The 21,837-nt window shown below is 50.6% G+C and overlaps 1 protein-coding gene and 1 long non-coding RNA gene across 2 annotated transcripts; one reads left to right on the top strand and one right to left on the bottom strand.

Annotated features, from left to right (window-relative positions):
• Positions 1-1,403: 1,403 nt before the first annotated feature.
• LOC147912512 (uncharacterized) lies at positions 1,404-5,126 on the top strand. Its single transcript, XR_015549688.1, has 4 exons — positions 1,404-1,465; positions 1,692-1,783; positions 3,146-3,312; positions 3,862-5,126. It is a non-coding gene; the product is annotated as an uncharacterized LOC147912512 (long non-coding RNA).
• On the bottom strand, positions 1,712-21,526 carry LOC147912511 (uncharacterized). The gene is given in 8 exon segments (XM_087422460.1): positions 1,712-1,993; positions 2,383-2,408; positions 2,962-3,090; positions 6,545-6,618; positions 8,364-8,475; positions 10,322-10,450; positions 13,221-13,335; positions 21,402-21,526. Coding segments are annotated over 8 exon segments (915 nt in total). The 5' UTR covers positions 21,465-21,526; the 3' UTR covers positions 1,712-1,726.
• Between the last annotated feature and the right edge of the window lie 311 nt (positions 21,527-21,837).

The raw sequence follows: 21,837 nt of genomic DNA, 5'->3' as shown, positions 1-21,837 counted from the left end.
TGAAGAGTGTTCCCCCAAAATTCGTGTCCACTGGAACCTCAGAATATGATCGTGATCGTTTTTGGAAATAGGGCCTTTTTTTTTTTTCTTGTGAGGAAGACTGGCCCTGAGTTAACATCCGATGCCAATCCCCCTCTTTTTGCAGAGGAAGACCGGCCCTGAGCTAACACCTGTGCCCATCTTCCTCTATTTTATATGGGACTCCGCCACAGCATGGCTTGACAAGCGGTGTGTTGGTGCGAGCCCGGGATCCGAACCTGCGAACCCTCAGGCCCTCGAAGCAGAGTGTGCACTTAACTGCTGCGCCACCGAGCCGGCCCCGGAAATAGGACCTTTGAATGAGGAATAGAACCTTGTTTTTTCTTTTTTTTTTTTTGGTGAGGAAGATCAGCCCTGAGCTAACATCCGTGCTAATCCTCCTCTTTTTGCTGAGGAAGACCGGCTCTGAGCTAACATCTATTGCCAATCCTCCTCCTTTTTTTCCCCAAAGCCCCAGTAGATAGTTGTATGTCATAGTTGCACATCCTTCTAGTTGCTGTATGTGGGACGTGGCCTCAGCATGGCTGGAGAAGCGGTGCGTCGGTGCGCACCCGGGATCCAAACCCAGGCTGGAAGATGTAATCCAGTTAAGATGAGGTCACACTAGAGTAGCGTGGGACCATGTCCTCATAAAGAGAGGAGAGATACATGTGAAGCCAAGTATCTGAGGGGTACTGTACATAATAAACCAATTTACTGTTTTTCCTGTTTAACTGGAGGGGTGACTCGGGGGTCTCCAGGATTTGTGAGCTTGTTTTGCAGGAGAAAGAGAATGCCTTCAGGGAGGTTGAGATCACCGGATGGCCAATCACCGGACCGACAGATGGCCAGCCCTCAGCAGCTCTTGAAGCCCAGAAGTCAGATTGCCCAGAGGCTTATTGGGAGTGACCCCTTTGTTTCCCTGAAGCACCTCCTGCCAAGTCCCTTAGCTTATAAAACCCCCCTGCTTTCTGTTCTAGGGGAGGTGGATTTGAGCAAACCCAGGCTCCCACCTACTCGTTTTGGCCAATTTGAATAAACCTTTCTCATCTCCAAGCACCGATGTCTCAGTGTGTGGCTTGCTGGGCATCGGGCACATGAACTTGAGATGAAGAGGTTCACTATCACACACACAGAGGAGGAGGCTGTGTGACGACAGAGGCGGAGATTGGAGTGACGCAGTTACCGGCCAAGGATTGCCAGCAGCCATCGGAAGCTGAAACAGGAAAGGAAGGATCCTCCCTGGAGCCTTTGGAGGGAGCACGGCCCTGTGACACCTTGATCTTGGACTTCTGGCCTCCAGACCCTGAGGGAATGAATTTCTGTGGTTTCAAGCCACTCACTTTGTAGTCATTTTTGATAGCAGCCACAGGAAACTAATGCCCCTCCCTTGTCACCCCCCCCAGCCTCCGCAGAGGGCTGGCTCCTGGAGGACTGGCGGGGGACGGTGAGTGCTCCGTGGTGGAGGAGGTCAAGGGCACAGCTGGCCTCCAGGCCCAGCCCTGGCTCTCACCAGTGGTGGATGGGGCTGGCATAGGCGACCTCTCTGTACTCAGAGTCTTCGCCTGAAATCAGGGTACGGGCCTCTGACCAGATTGCTCTGATGACTAAAATAACAGTGGGCGAGGAGCCTGGCTGGGAGGGAGGATGTTGTTGTTACCATTGTCTTTCAGATTGGCTCACAAACGACCTCCTAGCTGTTCCAGATTCACCAGGATCTCAGTCTGACCCTCCGCCCCGGGGAACACAGAAGGGCCGGGTCCTGGTGAGTGCTCTGGGGCCCGAATTCTTTCTCTGTTGCAACCTGTGGACCATGGACATTCACCGGGCTTGCCGGGGCCCTGGGGGCGCCCGGGGCCTCAGACACCATGTCTAGGCTGTCTTTAGACAGGCTGGAGTTCTCCGTCGTGGGGACTGGAGACTCTGCGTCTTGGTTCTCATTCGACTGTGTGCTGGAGACTGATTCATCCGGCAACTGAAAAAATAAGAAAATCGTTTGTGATGGGTGATTAAGCACACGTGCCCCTGGGAGGACAGGGGCTGAGGATCCTACGGCAGGGCCCGCTCTGGCCTCAGCTCTGCCCTGACCACCGGCTCGGCTGGCCTTGGTCAAGACACCTTGAGGGCCTTTTGGTGCCTTAGTTTCCCCATCATGAACCAAACCCTCCCGAGTCTAAAGGGCCTCCAGCTCAGGACCCTTGGCTCCCATTTGGCCACAGAACCACTATTGGGCTAACACCCAGGCCAGGAAAGGGCCTCCTGGAGCCAGTCCGGCCCCCTACTAACTCGAGGGCTGGCTGCCCCTCAACGGGAGGCTGCTCCGGGACCATACCTCATGCTGCCCAGGGCCGAGGCTATACTCACCACGTGCTCTCCTCCATCACTGTCTCCTGTGAAGACAGACAGAAAACTGGTTAACGGTGGCAGGAGATCCTACTCTGTGACTTGGCGGTGGCTTGGGAAGTGACCACACCCCTCTTCAGGCCAGGAAGCTGTAGCAGTGAGCCTGGCTGTGCCTCGATGCCCACAGCTATCCACTTCCGCAACTCCTGAAACCTTCCAAGAGGCCTTCGGCTCTCTGCACCAAGAACGCCCAGCCGCCACTTAGCCCCGTACTTGCTCTTCCCCACCGAGCCTGCCGGGCAAACCTGCCCTGAGCCCATGTCTGCCTCTGAGGCTGACCTGGGACACCGTAATCTAGCCGAGCCCTTCCCTCAGCCTCAGAGGCCGGGGGCTCAGCTGCCGACAGCACTGTGAAAACTCCCAGGCGTGTGCTCTCCCGTTCGGCTGTTCGCCTGGGTTAGGAGGAGCCTCAGCTCATGAGAACCAGACACTGTTGAGGAAAGGTGCGGCCGCATGGTAACTCAGGTGCCCCTAGGAGCTGCCCTGCAGCCCAGGATGTCCCTTGTTCCACCCAATGGTCCTCCCATCAATGCTTCATACCGTCAGGGAGATGATGGCACGGAATCCGGAATCCTTTGTCTTCTCGTTTTAGAGCATAACAAAAGATGATGATCGTAATAACCAGGAAAAGTAGAAAGCTTCGGATCACACACCAATGATGTCTGCTGGCTAAAAGTGGGAAGGAGAAAATGTCTCGGTAAGGTCAACTGACTTTTTTTTCCAGCAGCCACAGGATAAAGGACAAACGAACAGATCCAGCAATTCAAATTCTGGAAATATACCCGAAGGAAATGAAAATACTATGTTGAAGAGATATTTGCACCCCCTGTTCATAGCAGCGTTATTCACAATAGCCACGACATGGAAACAAACCTAAGTGTCCATCAGCGGGTGAGTGGGTAAAGGAGATGTGGTCTATACATACAATGGAATATTACTCAGCCATAAAAAGAACATCTTGCTATTTGCAACAACATGGATGGACCTTGAGGGCATTATGCTAAGTGAGATAAGTCAGACAGAGAAAGACAAATACTGTATGATCTCATTCATATGTCGAATCTAAAAAAAAAAAAAACCCAAACCTATAGAAAAAGAGATCAGACTTGTGGTTCCCAGAGGCAGGGGGTGGGGGTGCAGGAAATGGATGAAGGGGATCGAGAGGTACAAACTTCCATCTATAAGATAAATAAGTCCTGGGGATGTAATGTACAGCATGGTGACTATAGTTAACAAAGCTGTGTGGTATATCTGAAAGTTGTTAAGACAGTAGATCCTGAGAGTTCTCATCACAAGGATAAAATTTTTTTCTTCTTTTTCTTTCTTTCTCTTTTTTTTGGTGAGGAAGCTTGGCCTTGAGCTAACATCTACTGCCAATCTTCCTCTTGTTGCTCGAGGAAGATTGTTCCTGAACTAACATCTGTGCCAATCTTCCTCTAGGTTGTATGTGGGATGCCGCCACACACAAGCGGCGTGTAGGCCCGCACCCAGGATCCGAACCCGCGAACCCCAGGCCACCGAAGCAGAGTGCGCAAACTTAACCACTATGCCACTGGGCCGGCCCCTCTTTTTTCTCTTTTCTATGGTATCTATATGAGATGATGGATGTGAACTAAACTTATTGTGGTGATCACTTTATGATACATATACATCAAGTCATTATGCTGTACACCTTAAACTTATAGAGCACTGTATGTCAATCATATCTCAATAAAACGGGGAAAAAAAAGAACAAACAAACAAACATCTCCGCTTGCTGGCCTGGCAGACCTTGCCCACCCTAGTGAGCAGGCCTCCTCTGGCCTGGCCTGGAGGCTGGGCCCAGCACGCGGTGGGGGTCGGGAGGAGAGGCTACCCCAGGTTGGCGCAGCTGAGGGCAGGGAGGTCTGACCCCTCCCCCAGGGTGGTGTGTGGTGGCAGGTCTCCAAGGGACCTGAAGGATTCATTCTGCAGCACAGGTGTTTGAGGAAGGGTGCTCTGATGCCCGCCCTGAGGAGATGTCCTGTGCCCGCCCGCAACCTCGCAACAGTCCCCTTAGGAGACAGGCATCAGGACACCTCGGCGAGTGGGGTTGGGCAGAGCCATGCTGTGCCTCTGGTGACCAACGAGGGCTAGTTTGCCCTGTATTGGCACTGAAAGTCCTGGTGTGCAAAATTAAGAAATATGTGTATTAGTCTCTGCCCCCGTTCCCGCTAATATTTGGTCTTTGACCCCAGTTGCTGACACAGAGCTCCTAAACCCTTGTAATTCCCCGAGTGATGGGAATGTCTTTTGTTCTAATGAGGTGGCTCTGGGTGGGCTCCTGGGTGGGGCCTGGCCACCAGAAGGACCAAGCAATGATTAGAAGTTGGAACCTCGAGCCCCACCCGGCATCGTCCAGGGAGGGGAGAGAGGCTGGAAGTGGAGTTAATGATGGATCATGCCTCTGTGATGAAGCCTCCATAAAATTCCCAAAAGAATGGGGTTCGGAGAGCTTCCGAGTTAGTGAATGCATCTATGTGCCAGGAGGGTGGTACACTCCGAGTCCACAGGGAGAGAAGCTCCTGTGCTCAGGACCCTTCTGAACCTCACCCTATGTACTTCTTCAACTGGCTGTGCATCTGTTTCCTTCATAATATCTTTTATAATAAACCAGTGAATGTGGATAAGTGTTTCCCTGAGTTCCGTGAGCTGCTTTACAAATGACTGAATCCAAGGAGGGGGTGACGGGAACCTCCGATTTGTAGGCAAGTGGGACAGAAGTTATGGGTAACCCGGGGACCCATGACTTGTGATGGGCATCTGAAGTGGGGGGCAGTCTTGTGGGACCGAGCCCTTAACCTGCCGGGTCTGTGCTAACTCTGGTTAGTTTCAGAATGAATTGACTTGCAAGACACCCAGCTGGTGTTGGAGAATTGGTCATTGTGGGGGAAAAAACTACACACATCTGGTGTCAGAAGCACTGTGAGGGCAAAAGAGAAACAGACTTTCCCCTAGACCGCTGGGGAGCCCCTGGGTCTTCAGCCAATAGGGCCGCCCTGTGTGTCCCTCCCCTGGACACAGACCTAAGAACAGAGGCCCAAGGGGGTCACATGACACCTGGCTTTCCAAAGCCTTGGTCCTCCTATAATGAAGGGAAGTGCAGCTTTTCCTCAAGGGTTTACTTGCTTATTTTTAAATTGTAGTAAAACATACATCACATAAAATCAACCATGTTAACCATTTTAAGTATACGTTCTGCTTTCTCTCTATAGATTTGCCTCTTCTGGACACTTCATACAAATGGAATTATATGACATGGTCTTTTGTGTCTGGCTTCTTTCACTCAGCATAATGTAGCATGTGACAGTACTTCATGCCTGGTTATGCGTAAGTAGTATTCAGATATATGTATATTGGAATATATTCCATTTTGTTCGTTATTCATCTGCTAATGGACTTAAATTTTTTTTTTTTTTAAATAATAAACCCTTGAGCCAAGACCATTCTATGGGAAGGGCAGTTTTTTCAACAAATGGTATTGGGGAAACTGACATCCACATGCGAAGAATGAAGTTGGACCCTTACCTGACATACACAAAAATGAACTCAAAATGAATCAAAGACCTAAACGTAAGAGCTAAAACTATAAGAAAGAAACGAGTAGAAGAAAACATAAGGGAAAAGCTTTATGACACTGGATTGGGCAATGATTTCTTGGAGATGACAGCAAAGGCACAGGCAACAAAAGAAAAGATAGACAAACAAGACAATCAAAATAAAAAACATCTGTGCATCAACGAATGCACAAACAACAGAGAGAAAAGACACAGAGTGGGAGAAAATATTTGCAAATCACGTACCTGAGAGGGGAGAAAGAACTCCTACAACTCAAGAACCACCACCGCCAAGCAGCACAATTTTTAAAACGTCTGTCTGTGGACAGAAGACGTTCTTAGTGTTTGCCAGGGGCTGAGGGAGGAGAGAAGGGGGCGTGATTGTGTCCTGGGTACAGAGTCCTTTTGGGGGGATGTCCATGTTTTGGAACTAGATAGAGGTGGTGGTCCTAAGTGCCACTAAATTGTTCACTTTACAATGGGTAATTTTATATTATGTGAATTTCTTAATAAAGAATATACATATTTTTAAAAAACAGCTCTCTTACTTGGACCAGCCAAGCCGCACACTGTGTCTGCCACCCGGGTGCAGTTCTGGAGGACCACGTTCCCTCTGGGACACCTGGGGGAGAGAGACACCCTCAGTATTCCTCCCCTAATGTCTCCCCAGGCCCACTGGCACCCGGGTCCATGGCGTCACCATCACGCTGTCTCCCCGGGCCCAGAAGGGGCCTGGCACGCAGCAGGGACACCCCCACCCCAACTCGCATTTGGGGAACACTGTGTGCTGTGGTCAGAGACCACGAAGGCCCTGGCCACATGGAGAGCCACACACTCTCAGGCCCTGCACCAGCACCTCAGATATCCTCGCCGTCCTTCTGACTGGAGGAACGGTCACTTATTTTCCTCCTCTACGAATACTGATGGCCTGGTTAGCAGGCATATGGACTGAAGGAAAAGGAATTTGTCCTGCTTTTAACAAAGGCTCAGGAATTTAGGGTTTCTTCCTAATTGCTGCAAGTTACAGGCTCTTATGCATTTTCGTGATTGAAGTAATGGGTAGGTGTGTTTAGACCCAGGATGAAGTATTTACTTGGTAACGTCCCTCACAGACTCCAAGCTCCCTGCACCACACTGAAGGGTGACAACTGTAGATGTCTCTAAGGGCATTTCACGAGCCCCACGCTTTCCACCATCTCCCCAGGTTCCCCACCCTCTTCTGGGAATGAATGAGGTTTATTCCAGAATCACAAAGCAGAAAACACTGGAGAAAGCTCCAGCTTAGACATCCTTGAAGGAACCAAAAGCCCTGTCCAGCCTGTCACTCTGCTTTCTTTAGACTGGACCCAGCCCTGGAGATGGTGGGCATGCAAGTCCTGGGTCCCCCAGGCCATAGAGGCCCGACACCGTAGCGACCCCAGGGTGAGGCATTGGGCAGCTTGTCAGCAACTCGGATGCCGGAGGACGCTGCCAAGATGCCTCCAGAATTCTGAGGGAGTAGTTTCCCGCCCCGCACACACCGGTCCGCAGAATGTGAGGGAAGAAAAAGCCCTTCGTAAGAAGCAATGATCAGAAGTCTATGTCCTGCATCCTTTACTAGGGTGCAATATAAGGATGCACTTCAGCCAAACAGAGGAGCAGACCAAGACAGGGGGAGGTGGAGGGCAGAACTCAAGAGGGCGGGGAAGGGAGGTCCCACACTGGCTTCTGGGAGCAGACCTTCAGGGCGGTGAGTCCAGCTGAGAATTTAGGGACACGGGGCACCAGGACGGATGACAGACAGTGAGGGTGACGGAGAGCTCAGAAAAAGTGAGGCGTGGGGGCCGGCCCCGTGGCTTAGCGGTTAAGTGCGCGCGCTCTGATGCTGGCGGCCCGGGTTCGGATCCCGGGAGCGCCCTGAGGCACCACTTCTCCGTCCAACGCAAGGCCGAGTCCCACGTACAGCAACTAGAAGGATGTGAACCTATGACGTACAACTATCTACTGGGGCTTTGGGGGGAAAAACTGAATAAATAAAATCTTTAACAAAAAAAAAAAAAAAAAAAAAGTGAGGCGTGAAAAAGGCAAGCAATGCGTTAAGACAGGGGAAGGCAATCAGGAAACTCTAGAAAGGAGAAAAGAACTACGTAAAATAGAATCTGTCCAAATAAGAAATAACCTGAAAATTGGCACGATTCTATGGAGCTGGGGAGATAGGAAAAGAGAGAACCACTCGGGTGGAGCCAGAACGGTCTTGGCTGGCGCTGGGCTGTCCTTACCCGGTCAAAAGTCACATGTCCTGCTGGTTTTCAGCCCCTAACAAATAACCCACAGGAGTCCAGGGCCACCGCCGACCCGCGCCTGGGGCACCCGCGCATTGTCACCTACTTACTGCATGGAGTGCAGAATTCCAAGGCCTCCGGGACCCGCTAGAAATGGCCCGATGGGCACTGGCATACCCGGTCTCTGGTCGAAGTGCAATTCTCCAACACTTTTTCACCTGCAGTTCAGGGAAGACCGGTCAGTCCAAGGGAAGTGCCCTGTCCCTGTGCGTACATGTGGACCTACATCGTCATTTGGCGCGGAAACAGTTGGCCCCTGTACAGAACTCAGCCAGCCAGGCAGAAGCCCCGAGTCGTGGTGAGCACCGTAAACACTGCTGGGGCATCCTTACCACACCTTCACACGCCCATCTCCCAGGGCAAATGCCTAGAACAGGGGTGTGGGCTCAAAAGGTTTGCACGGATCAATTCTGAACCACAGCCTCACCGTGCCCCCCCGGGCCTCTATTCAAGGCACGTACCCCACTGCCAGGGCAAGGGGACGCTCCCTGTCCGCCATCTCCACGGCCTCTCCACGCATCTAGCCATCTCTGGCGGCCTGTCAATATTTAATTCACATTTTCATGCGCTCCGTGGAGCTCCCAGGGAATCTGAGCACCTTCTCACGAACTTCAAGGGGCCCACCGCTCAGGGTGCTTTCTTTCGATAAGCTGACTTGCCAGACTTCTCCTCTTAATGGGGATTGTACCCTTTGTGGCTGATGGAAAAAATTTAAATATTTTTCCCACTGGGTGGTTCACCTTTTAACCTTGTTTACGGAATTCAGTGCCAACAGGAACAGTGAAGTTCTAGATGTCACATGTGGTGCAGCTCTGAGGCTAGGTAACCATTGTCTGACTGTGTGACAGAAAGATCCAGCTCAGCTAAACCCTTGGGGGTAGGTACCGTGGGCCCCTTGGGGGCCGAGTTCTTGGTCCTGTCCTCTGCAGATGAGCAATACAGGAAATTTTAAAGAAAAGTTGGTTCACGGTAAATTTGAATACGGACTGGATGTCAGATGATATTAGGGAATAATATTCACCTCCCTGGATGTGGTCCTAGCACTTGGTTCTGTAGGGGAAGGTCTTGATTCTCAGGCAACGCATGCTGCAGTGTTTCGGGGTGAAATACTATGCCATTTGCAGCTTACTTTGAAACTGTTCCTAGACACACACACACCCACACCCACACCCACAGAAATGTGGTAAAACAGTAATTGTTTAATCTTCGGTGGAAGAGTCTCTTCTTTCAACTTTACTACATGTTTGAAAATTTTCATATTAAAAAATTGCTTATTCCTCGAGGGGTGATTTTTACCTTTTTACTTTTTTTTTTTGAGGAAGATTGGTCCTGAGCTAACATCCGCCAATCCTCCTCTCTTTTTCCTGAGGAAGACTGGCCCTGGGCTGACATCCGTGCCCGTCTTCCTCCACTTTACATGGGACGCCGCCACAAGATGGCTTGACAAGCATTGGTGCGTCGGTGTGCGCCCAGGATCCGAACCGGTGAACCCTGGGCCGCCGCAGTGGAGCACGTGCACTTAACTACTTGCACGACCGGGCCGGCCCCTTATTATTTTTTTGTGTGCATGTATTTTCTAAATTTTCTAGATTGAATTTGCTAATTTGCAATTTGAAGGAAATGATTAAAAGTGAAAAATAACTGCTTAGAATTTTGGCTCCAAGGGTAACCAAAGCTTTGTCACTTTTTTTTTCTTACTCTCACAATACACAGGGAACAGTTTGTTATGCAAATAAAAGTTCTCCAGACACTTCTTTCCAGTGGCTGCCGAGCACTGTGTGAGCAGTTTTGTGACTGCATCGTCTCTCCTTTACCCAAATGCTGGGTTAATACGCGTTTGGGTTTTCCTAACTCTTCAGAGCTAAGCAGCAAACATCCTCGTGGCTAAATTATTTAGGCTCAATTTGAATGACTTCTTTAGGGCACATTCCTAGCCTGGCCACTGCTGGGTCAGGGGGCTGAGGGTTTCAAGGTCAAGGAAGGTGCCTGTGGCCGTAGACTCACCCTTAGAGCAGGTGGAGCAAAGTTGGCAGGAATCCATGCCGTTGGGGTGTGCCGTAAAGGTCCCTCTGTCACACTCCATACACTTTCCCAGGGTGTGGGGGATCCTGCAGTGTTCACGGACGTACCAGCCTGTGCAAGAGTTTGGGTGCTGAGGTCAGATCCCACACCAGGGCACCCTGGGGTCCTGGGCTGTGCTGTCCACCCACCCAGTCCCCAGGGCTTGCCTCTCCAATAAGTAAATAGAAATACTTATGTCTTGGAGTTTCGGATTGTTACAACACTTTGGAAATGATGAAGCGCCAAACTGCCATGGCTCTTGCCTCCAAGGGCTCCGGCCACCTGCCCTGCATTTGCTCCTCCAGACAGCTGTGCTGTGGGGCATGGCAGGGATCCCGACCCCCTTCTGACCCGTCAGATATGGAGGACGAGCATCTGGTCCATGGTCAGTGGAAGAACTGAGACAACAGCTCAGTTCTCCGCCTGCCCAGCCAGGGCTTGCCAGCCAACTGCCCCAAGGGGAAACGAGAGCAAGTGACTGCTGCGTGAAGTTCCAGGGCTCAGCATCCTGCTGAATGAGCATCGCCCAGGTTCCCTCTAAAGGGACTTGAGATCTGACAAGTGTTCTGTTCAATATCCCATGAGCACTTCACTCAGTCAGCCTGGGCTTCCTTTGCCAAGTTTGCTAAGGGCAGGCCAGTTCTTCCTTCTAGAAGGTTTTCCCCAGGACCATTTCCCACCTCGTCAGCCCTCTGCTAGCCTCCACCACTGCAATGTTAGAGGAATTTAAGTAGCCCTGGGAACTTCCTTTCATGTTAATAGATACGTATTTATTCTATTGTACAGCCAGAAAAAATTAACAAGTACAGCGAATGTGTGACCTCATGGATATCATTGCTCGGGACGAGGCTGAAGGAGGTTGTGCAATGGTTTATTTATCTCAGTAGATGGTGGGAATTACAGGTTCAGGACTCAGGCGAGCCCACCCACCAGACCTTCAATAACAGAACCTTCCCCCGAACCCTCCCAAGCCTGGCCCTCGGGAACTGGCAGGGTTGTGGTGTGACTCCCAAATCCTGGGTGCCCACTCATGGCACTGGGTTCTTTCTAATGGTCCCGAAGGTCACTTCCAGAAGCTGACAATCGTGTAACATGCAAAGTCTATGTGAGAACAGAGACCTGGGGGCGAATGGTCCTGAGGTGTGGCTGTCTTCTGTCAAAAACAGGACTTTGAAAGCATCAAAAGGGAGCTGGAGATGGAAGTGTGATGGAATGCCTGACACATCTTCAGTGGGTCTGGAACGGATGAAGCTAACACACCTGAAGCTTGCTTTATGGCTCCTGTCTCTTTATGAACACTGATACTGATTTTTCATTTACAGCAGCGATATACATTTCCTTTTTGAAATAGACTGATTTGAAATTTAACAGTGATTCAAACTAAAGAACAATCTTAAAATCATTCCCTAAATGCCACTATCACAAGTGGCCAACTTTTGGGGGCACAGAGCAGTGTCCGTGTGGGTGACAGACCCCAAGTGCACACCCCTTGTCCAAGGCGCTGTGTTCAAAACCTGATGGTCCAGGAGTGTCAGTGTTACTACTCTCTTTACAGCTAAGGAGAGGCTGTTGGCGGCGGGGTTGGGGTGGGGGGCAACAGGGGACATGCCCAGGTCATCTGGCTAGTGAGCTGCCATGACGGGCCTGGTCCGGGTCCGAGGCTCTCCTCCCGTGACAGGTGAGGACCGGCAGCGAGGGAGGCTGAACTCACGGCAGGCTGTGCACAGACTCCCGCCATGCCCCTCATGGCCTTGTCTGTGAGCTTGTCTCTCGGGAGGTGGGGGAGCCTGAGGCTCGGGGAACCCCAGGCTTGGAGTCCCCCTCTGCGCAGTGAAGGGTTAACTCTGCGGGCTTGGGGTGCTCAAACCCTGCACATCCCCAAGGTCTTCAGGACTGGCCCTTGACCGGCTCCAGGAGGTAATGTCTGAGCCCTTGCACTGTCCTGCCCTGGGCCTGGTGAGAGCCTCTTTATCTACCTGGGGCCCCGTGCCAGCAGATCGTCTATGCTAACAACATGATTTATGGTGAGTGTCTGTTTTGTTTGCCTGGGGTCCTGGGCCATGCTATATCAGCTTGACCTATGGAGGGCCTGGAGGCTAAGGTCAACCGCATGGGCGACCAGCCACGCTGGTGATCAGCCACGCCCATGTGACCGGCCCCCAGTAGAAACTCTACACATCCAGGCTTGGGTGAGCTTCCCTGGGTGGCAGTGCTCCACGCATGTGTCACACAAGGCTGCTGGGAGAATGAAGGGCTGGCTGTCCACGTACTCCGCTGGGAGAGGCCAGCTGGAAGCTGGCGCCTGGTCTCTCCTGGACCTGCCCCCAAGCCTTTACACTGGCTGGTTTTGACCTTTCCGAAATCCACCATAACCGTGAATGTAACAGCTTTTCTGGATCCTGTGAGTCCTTCTAGCAATCGTGGGTCTTGGGGACCCCCAGCACAGGAATGCGTGCCCTCTGCTGGCAGAGTGTGCCAGCACTAGGAAGGACGAGCCGGGGCTGAGCCACTGACAGATGGTGTGACCTCGAGCAAGCCACTTAACTGCTCTGGGCCCGATTTCCTCACCTGCCAGAGGAGACCCTGGCTTCTGCAGCAGGTGCTGGGAGGGTGACGTTAACTCTCCTGGTTCCCCCTCTTGAACCCCCTGTCCTCTCAGCTGGGTTCTGGGGGTCACCCCTTGTAGGGCAGATAGGAGAGCCCAGATGGGGAAGGGCTGCTGGACACCCCCTGTCCACTCAGTACAAACAGACCCACAAACCCTCCTTTGCGGGGCTGGGTAGAGTTGGGGGACGTGGACGGCAGGCACCTGCCCGGTGCTGGATCCCGTTCCGGGACTCACCGGCATCGCAGAGCTTGCAGCAGTGGCCGGCATGCTTGTACTTGCCAGGCCCGCAGGACTCGTGGCCAGGGGGCACCAGGCTCTGCGTGGAGACCAAGTCGGTCACGGTGTTCAGCTTCAGATGGAAAAGAACAAGACACGTTTTACTAATAGCCCACTTTCAACGTCACCTCTGACATGGTGGGCATTTTCTCAGCTGTGCATAAGTTATAGCTCAATTCATCTCAACGGCAACCCCGAGAGGCAGGTACTATTAAACCTGACTTTACGAGAGGTCAGGTGTCCTGCCCAAGATCCCAGCTGGTCAGTGCTGGGCTAGGACACCATCCCAGACCATCTCATGGTCTCAGCTCTTCACTAAAGAGCTGGGGCTCCTCACCATACACGCCCCAGCCCGCAAAGAACACAACCACATTCTGCGGGGCCCCGAACTCTGCCCTCAGTCTGTGCCTGCTGGCCTGGGGCACGGGACAGCCATAGACAAATTGGCTCCACGGGTGATGAAATGAGCCATTTCTCATTTGGAATCATCTCCTGGGGTTGAATGTGTTACAATGTACAGGTTTTACAGGTAACAAGAATTTAGTGACGATAACATCAACAAGAACAAAGAAATATCTGGTCTGGCGAAGCTCAGAAAGTGAGATAGCAGCCACCCCATCAAACAAAGGGGAAGTGCAAAGGGGCAGAGGTGTCCTGGAGGAAGAGGGGCTGGGCCGGACATGGCAGGAACAGCAACAGACTGAATTGACCCCAGCTGGACAGAGGGGCCCCTTGAGCGGGTCTCGGCCCTGGTGTTCCCTCTGCAGAGAGAAGCAGCCTAAGGGTGGGGATGGGGACGGCGGCAGCAACCCCATGGGGTTGCAGCCTTGGAGCATCCAGAGGGTCTCTGGGGACATAACAATATTGTTGGGGGGCAGCATTTGTGTGGTGACTCTTCTCAGGCTTGATTTCAGGAGAGAAGGTGATGGGGGGAGAGTGGAGCACCTGGACCCCCAAAGCTGGCAGCCTCCAGAGACTGTCCTAGATAATATCATGTAATTAAAATAAGGAATAGAGACGTGTCTAAGTACTTAATGAGTATTAAAACATGGGGTAATAGTGCAAAGTGGTGACATCTGGAATACTAATGGAATGGGGACAGTGGGTTAGGGTTCCTACAACAGCCATGTGTCACTTAATGAAGAGGGCACATTCTGAGAAATGCATAATTAGGCAATTGTGTCATTGTGCGAACGTCGTAGAGCACACTTATACAAACCTAGATGGTATAGCCTACTACACACCTAGGCTGTACGATACTAATCTTATGGGACCACTGTCGCATATGTGGTCCATCATTGACCAAAACGTCATTATGCAGCACATGACTAAGTATCCTTGAGCAAAATTACAGCAAGTGTGGGGGCTGTTCTTTTGCCAAGACTCAGCTTGGACTCCACATCTCCAACCAAGTCTTTTCAAAAAGCAGAGCCATCACTGCTTGGTATATTCCCTCATGTCTCTGAACTTCTACCAAATAAATTAGTAAATAGGTTTTTAAAAACCACCGGAATCACAGACATAATACACTGTGGTGGATAGTTAAGGCCTTCTGGGTGACTGTTTCTCCAAACCTCAGTAATCTTTAGACCCTTTGATAGAAGAAAAGAAGTTCATATTCTCACTTAAATCATCTTTTACAATATTGTTTTGAGAGGTCCCAGAGTGACATGAGGGACGATGGGGAAGTAGGGAGCACCAGGAATCCATCTCCTTACTGGCAGAATCTGTCTGATGTAACTATTTTAGAACTCTGGAAACCATTCCAAGGCTGGCAGCTCCCAGGGGAAGGCTGGGTAGGTCAGTCTCAGTGAATTTGGGTCAATTTCAGCTCTTAGCATAGTAGCCACTACCCATCCCCCACCCTCCAGCCCTGAGGCCTGCAGCCATGCATGTGTTCCTGGAGCAGCTTGCTGAGCCAGGGTGGACCATAACAACCTTGTCATCCAAACATCGGGGATCTGTGTTCTGAGTGATGGTGGGTGCTTCTGATTGAAGAGGTGCAGGCACAGAGGTGGACAGACATTACTGTAACCCCTCACCGGTTGAAACAGCTTCCAAGAGATTTAAAGAGCTAGAACCTGTTTCTTTTCCCTCCTCCTTTTCCTTTTTTCTCCTTTTGGGAGCCAGACTTGTAAGGATTAGGACATTCAAAAGCAACTGCATATATGGGGGAATTTAGACAGTTACTATGCATGTTCAGGCAAAGACACAGGCTCAGAAAAGACCCAGAAGACCTGATCCCCAGCACAGAGACACCCTACCAAACAAGTAAAGAAACCTGGGGAAGGGGGAAAACACAACTTCTGGAGTTACTATGTTAAGATTCAGATGTCCAGTTTTCAACAAAAAAATCACAAGGCACACAAAACACAGGAAAGTACGGCCTATTCGAAGGAAAAAAACACAGTCCTGTGTGACAGAAACCACTCCCGAGGGAGACCAGATGGCAGTTTTATTTAGCCAAAACTCTAAAACAACTGTCTTAAAGATGCTTGAAGAGCTAAAGGAAGACATGGACAAAATCAGGAAAATGGTATATAAACAAAGCAAAAATATCAATAAAGACATAACACACTTAAAAGGGAACTAAAAAGAAATTCTGGGGCTGAGAAGTACAGTAACTGAAGTAGAAAACTCACTATAGGGATTAAAAAGTATATTTGAGCAGGCAGAAGAAAGAATCAGAGAACAGGAAGATAGGAGAACTGAGGAACAGAAAGAAAAAAGACTAACGAAAAGTGAACAGAGCTTAAGGGACCTGTAAGACACCGTCAAGTGCATCAATATACGCATTGTGGGAGTCCCAGAAGGAGAAGAGAGAGAAAGGGTCAGAGAGATTATTTGAAGAAATAATGGCCTAAAACATTCTGAATTTGATTCAAGATATGAATCTACAAATCTAAGAAGCTGTTCAAACTCATTAGGATGAATTCAGAGAGACTCACATCGAGACACATAATCCAATTGTCAAAAGACAAAGACAAAGAGAGAATCTTTAAAGCAGCAAGACAGAAATGACTCATCACATACAGGAATCCCCAACAAGATTATCAGCAGGTTTCTCATTAGAAACCTTGGAGACCAGAGGGCAATGGGTTGATATATTCAAGGTGCTAAAAGGAAAGAACTGCTACCCTAGAACACTATATCCAAGCAAAACTGTCCTTCAAAAATGAGGGAGAGGGGCAGGCCCGGTGGCACAGCAGTTAAGTGCATGTGCTCTGCTTCGGCAGCCCGGGGTTTGCAGGTTTGGATCCTGGGCGAGCACCGATGCACCGCCTGTCAAGCCATGCTGTGGCAGCGTCCCATATAAAGTAGAGGAAGATGGGCATGGATGTTAGCCCAGGGCCAGTCTTCCTCAGCGAAAAAGAGGAGGATTGGCAACAGATGTTAGCTCAGGGCTGATCTTCCTCACACACACACACACACACAAAAATGAGGGCAAAATAAAGACATTTCAAGATAAACAAAAGCTGAGGGAGTTTGTTACCGTTAGACCTGCCCTCAAGAAATGCTAAAGTGGATCTGGTTGAAAAGAAAGGACACTGGATTGTAACTCAAGGCCACATGAAGAAATAAAGATGTCTGGTAAAGGTAAATATGCAGACGTTATAAAAGCTAGTATTATTATAATTTTGGTGTTTTTTTTTTTGTGAGGAAGATCAGCTCTGAGCTAACATCTGCCAATCCTCCTCTTTTTGCTGAGGAAGACTGGCCCTGGGCTAACATCCATGCCCATCTTCCTCCACTTTATACAGGATGCCGCCACAGCATGGCTTGACAAGCTGTGCCTCAGTGTGTGCCGGGATCCGAACCAGCGAACCCTGGGCCGCCACAGCGGAGTGTGCGCACTTAACCACTTTCACCACTGGGCAGGCCCCTATAATTTTGGTTTTTAACTCCACTTTTTATTTTCTACATATTTTAAAAAACAAACGCATAGGGGCTGGCCCCGTGGCGTAGCGGTTAAGTGCGTGCGCTCCACTGCTGGCGGCCCGGGGTTCGGATCCTGGGTGCACACCAATGCACCCCTTGTCAGGCCATGCTGTGGCGGCGTCCCATATAAAGTGGAGGAAGATGGGCACAGATGTTAGCCCATGGCCAGTCTTCCTCAGCAAAAAGAGAGGGATTGGCGTGGATGTTAGCTCAGGGCTGTTCTTCCTCACTAAAAAATAAATAAAATTAAAAAAAAAAAAACAAATGCATAAAATACAATTATTAGTCTATGTTTTTGGCCACACAACGCACAAAGCTGTAATTCTGTGACATGCTTAACTAAAAGGGGGTCGGGATGAAGCTATAGCAGCAGAGTTTTATACGCTATTCATGTTAAGCTGGTACAAATTCCAGTTAGAGTGTTATAACTTTAGGATGTTGAATGTAATCTCTAAGATAACTACCAAGAAAATCACTATATAATTTGCACAAAAAGAAATGAGAAGTGACTTAAAACTTCTCACTACGAAAAGTAAACTAGAGGCCAGCCCAGTAGCATAGTGGTTGGGTTCGTGTGCTCCACTTTGGCGGCCTGGGGGTTCGCAGGTGTCGGATCCTGGGCTCGGACCTACGCACGGCTTATCAAGCCACGCTCTGGTGGCATCCCACATATAAAGTAGAGGAAGATGGGCATGGACGTTGGTCAATCTTCCACAGCAAAAAAAGAGGAGGATTGGCAACAGATGTTAGCTGAGGGCTAATCTTCCTCAAAAAAAAAAAAAAGTAAACTAAACACAAAAGAAGGCAGTAATGCAGGAAATGACAGACAAAGAAAGCCATAAGGCACATAGAAAACAAATAGCACAAGGACAGAAGTAAGTTCCTCCTTAATAGTAATTACTTTAAATGTAAATGGGTTAAACTGTCCAATCAAAAGCAAAGATTGGCAGAATGAATTTTAAAAAATGATCTCACTGAATGCTGTCTACAAGAGACTCACTTTAGATCCAAATACATACACAGTTTGAAAGTGAAAAGATAAAAAAAGATATTCAATGCACACAGGGACCAAAAGTGAGCTGGAGTGGCTATACAAACATCAGACAAAATATACTTTAAGTAAAAAACTGTTACAAGAGACAAAGAAGGACATTACAATGATAAAAGGGCCAATATAGCAAGAAGATATAACAATTATAAACATTTATGCTTCTAATAACAGACCCTCAAAACGTGTGAAGCAGAACTGGCAAAGTTGAAGAGAATAACAGACAGTTTTACAACAATAGTTGGAGACTTCAATACTCCACTTCCAATAATGGATAGAATAATCAGATAGAAGATAAGTAAGGAAACAGAGGACTTGGCCAACACAATACACCAACTAGATGTAACAGACATATACAGAACACTCCACCCAACAACAACAGAATAAATATTCTTCTCCAATGGACACAGGATACTCTCCAGGAGAGACCATATGTTAAAATACAAAAAAGTGGGGAAAGTGGGGAATTACTATTGCTTATACAGAAATAAAAAAGATTATAAGACAGTACTATGAACAATTGTATGTCAAGAAATTGGATAACCTACATGAAACGACAAATTCCAGGAAACACAAAACCTACCAAGACTGACACATGAGGAAATAGAAAACCTGAATGCACCTGTAACCAATAAGGAGATTGACTCAGTAATCAAAAAACCTCCCAACGAAGAGAAGCCCTGGATTAGAAAGTTTTATTGGTAAATTCTATCAAACATTTTTTTTATAATTTTATTTATTTATTGTTCCCCCAAAGCCCCAGTAGATAGTTGTATGTCATAGTTGCACATCCTTCTAGTTGCTGTATGTGGGACGCGGCCTCACCATGGCCAGAGAAGCGGTGCGTCGGTGCGCGCCCGGGATCCAAACCCAGGCCGCCAGCATCGGAGCGCGAGCACTTAACCACTAAGCCACGGGGCCGGCCCTCTAGCAAACATTTAAAGAAGAACTTACATCAATCCTTCTCAAACTCTTCTAAAAACTGACGAGGCGACAACACTTCCTAACTCATCTTACGAGGCCAGCAGCACCTGATACCAAAGACATTTGCCAGAGCAAGAAATGGCAAATACAGACTTCTGAAAATATCCACTGAAAATGAGAAACCTGTGATTGGCTCACGTAGTCAGCCTCCAGATTCCTGGGATAAGGATTAGGATTCCTTTGTTTTACCCCTGTTGAGGACAAACGACCATGCCATATTATTCAGGTTAGATTCTCAGAATGCCCAGGAATATGAACGGATACTCATTGCACGGTCTCCAGATCATTCGATGTTTGTCAAAAAACGTATGCAGCAACGAGAGCAACTCTGCGAAAGGAGTCCGCAGGAGGCCACGTGAAAGATGAAGTATTTGGCACAGTAAAGGAAGCTGCATCATTGACTGCTCCACTGCCTGCAGCTGAGGACCAGTCAAGACAGATTAAAATCGATGAGCTACATACCAGCGTGGGGTGACACCAAGCACCAAACACTACAAGGAGTAGCCTTTCCTATTTCTTGAGAAGCTTTTCAGGCTTTGGAAAAATTGAACTCAATTATGTGCAATTGGAAATAGATATAAAATATAGGAAATAGAAAACAGGGGGGTGAGGGGGGTGAGAGGGGTGGGGCCGTGACGGCGGCAGGGGGTGAGGGGGTGGGAGGGGGATGGGAGGGGGCGGGGCCGTGACGGCGGCGGGGGTGAGGGGGTGAGAGGGGGATGGGAGGGCGGGGCCGTGACAGCGGCGGGGGTGAGGGGGTGAGAGGGGTGGGGCCGTGACGGCGGCGGGGGTCGGGGGTGGGGAGTGGGGCGGCGCGGGCCCACGCCGGCGGCGGGGGGGCGGGGCCGTGACGGCAGCGGGGGGGAGGGGGGAGCGGGGAGGGGCGGGCGCGGGTCCACGCGGGCGGCGCGGAAGGACACGGACGGCGACGCGAGGCCGACGCTGCCGGGGACGGGGAGCGGACGTGGACGACGCGTGACGGCAGTGTCTGAGGATATCGCAAGGCTCGTTTGCAAACAGCTTTAGTAAATTCTCTAGTGCTGTGCAAGTTTCCATTTCAAAGGTGAGTCATTTCATTAGCGGTAGTGTGAGGCTAAATATTCTGTTCAAACTGAATACGAAATCGCTATCACTCAAAAGCAAACAAAACTGAAGTCAATAACTTTGAAAAGGAAAAGTTTTCAACATCAACCTTGATTTCTCCGAGGCAAACCGGCGGCGCGGCGGCGAGGTGCGCGCGCTCCGCTGCGTGGGCGTCCGCAGGTTCGGATCCCGCGCGCGCAGGGACGCGCCGCCTGTCACCCGCGCTGTGACGGGGTCCCCATACCAGGTGGAGGAAGATGGGCAGGACCTTAGCCCAGGGCCAGCCTTCCTCAGCAGAAAGAGGAGGATTGGCGTGGATGTGAGCTCAGGGCCGATCTTCCTCACACACCAAAATAAATAAAAAATAAATTAATTAAAAAAATAAAAACATATTTATAGGCAAATCATGTTATCACTTTTATGCAAATATTCAGATTTAATAAAATTGTTTTAAAGCCTAGCAGATGAATACTTAAGGATCTTGTTTCCATTTATATCTTATTTGAAAACACATGTAACTATTTTCTAATGAATCTCTAGGGAGACGGCTGATTGCCGGGGACGGAGTGTAGGAGGGATGTCGAAGCGGCCGCGGGACACTTTTGCGGGTCCGGGACGCGTCCACTCTCCCGATGGTGACGGCTTCCGCGGGGTGAACTGAAAATGTGCCGTGTACTGAATGTGGATTATACCCCGAGGAAGCCGTTACAATATCCTCCCAATTAGGACGCATTAAATCGCCTCTGGCTACGCCGCGGGCGTGGGTCACAGTGGCGAGAAGAACGGCCCTGCGCGCGTTCGCCGTCGCGCCTGCCCGGACAGTTGCGGGCAGGGGTGGCCGCGGGGACCCCGCCGGCCGAGGAGCTGGACGCCGAGCGCTCGGCCCCGCCGCGACCCGGTCGGGATCGGGGGTGCTCGGGACACTGCCGCTCTCCCTCCGGGCTCCAGAACTCAGACTTCGTCCGAGTCTCTCCGCGAGGGCTCCGCCGCGCGCGCCCCGGGCCCGGCCCCGTGCCCGGCCCTCGGGGGTCTTCCCTCTCCGGAGTCCCCCGCCCCGGCCCCGAGCCCCGCCGCCGCACACCCACCTGCGCCGGGAGCAGCAGTAGCGCCGGGAGCAGCAGTAGCGCCAGAGCGGCCAGCCGGGCCATGGCGCCAAACGCGGGGCTGCCGGCGAGCCAGGCACACCGGTTAGGCGGGCACGCCGCCGGCTGCGCGGCTCTATACTCCCGGGGGCGGGTCTACAGATGGGCCCCGGACCCCAGCTCTCGGAGTTCCCTCCTCCAGAGCACCAGTCACGTGAGCTAAGGCAGAGGAAGGAGCTCTTGCATCGTTCGCTACGAGCCCCACCCCTCCCCGCCAGCGACTGCAATGCCAGCGGCCTGGTGTGTGCCCCGCGCCTTCCGGATTCACGGGGCCCACTTCAGCTCAGGCGGCGGGCCACAAACCCCTCCCGCCCCCCTCATCCGACAGCATCTTGTGATCTGCTGGGGAGCAGGGGGGGAGCGACGTTGGGAGTGGGGT

Source organism: Ceratotherium simum, chromosome 34, assembly GCF_057802395.1.
Source record: "Ceratotherium simum simum isolate JZ-2026a chromosome 34, ASM5780239v1, whole genome shotgun sequence".
Taxonomy (NCBI): Eukaryota; Metazoa; Chordata; class Mammalia; order Perissodactyla; family Rhinocerotidae; genus Ceratotherium; species Ceratotherium simum.
Note: the sequence above shows the minus strand (reverse complement) of the source record. Positions and strands in the feature narration are given on the sequence as shown.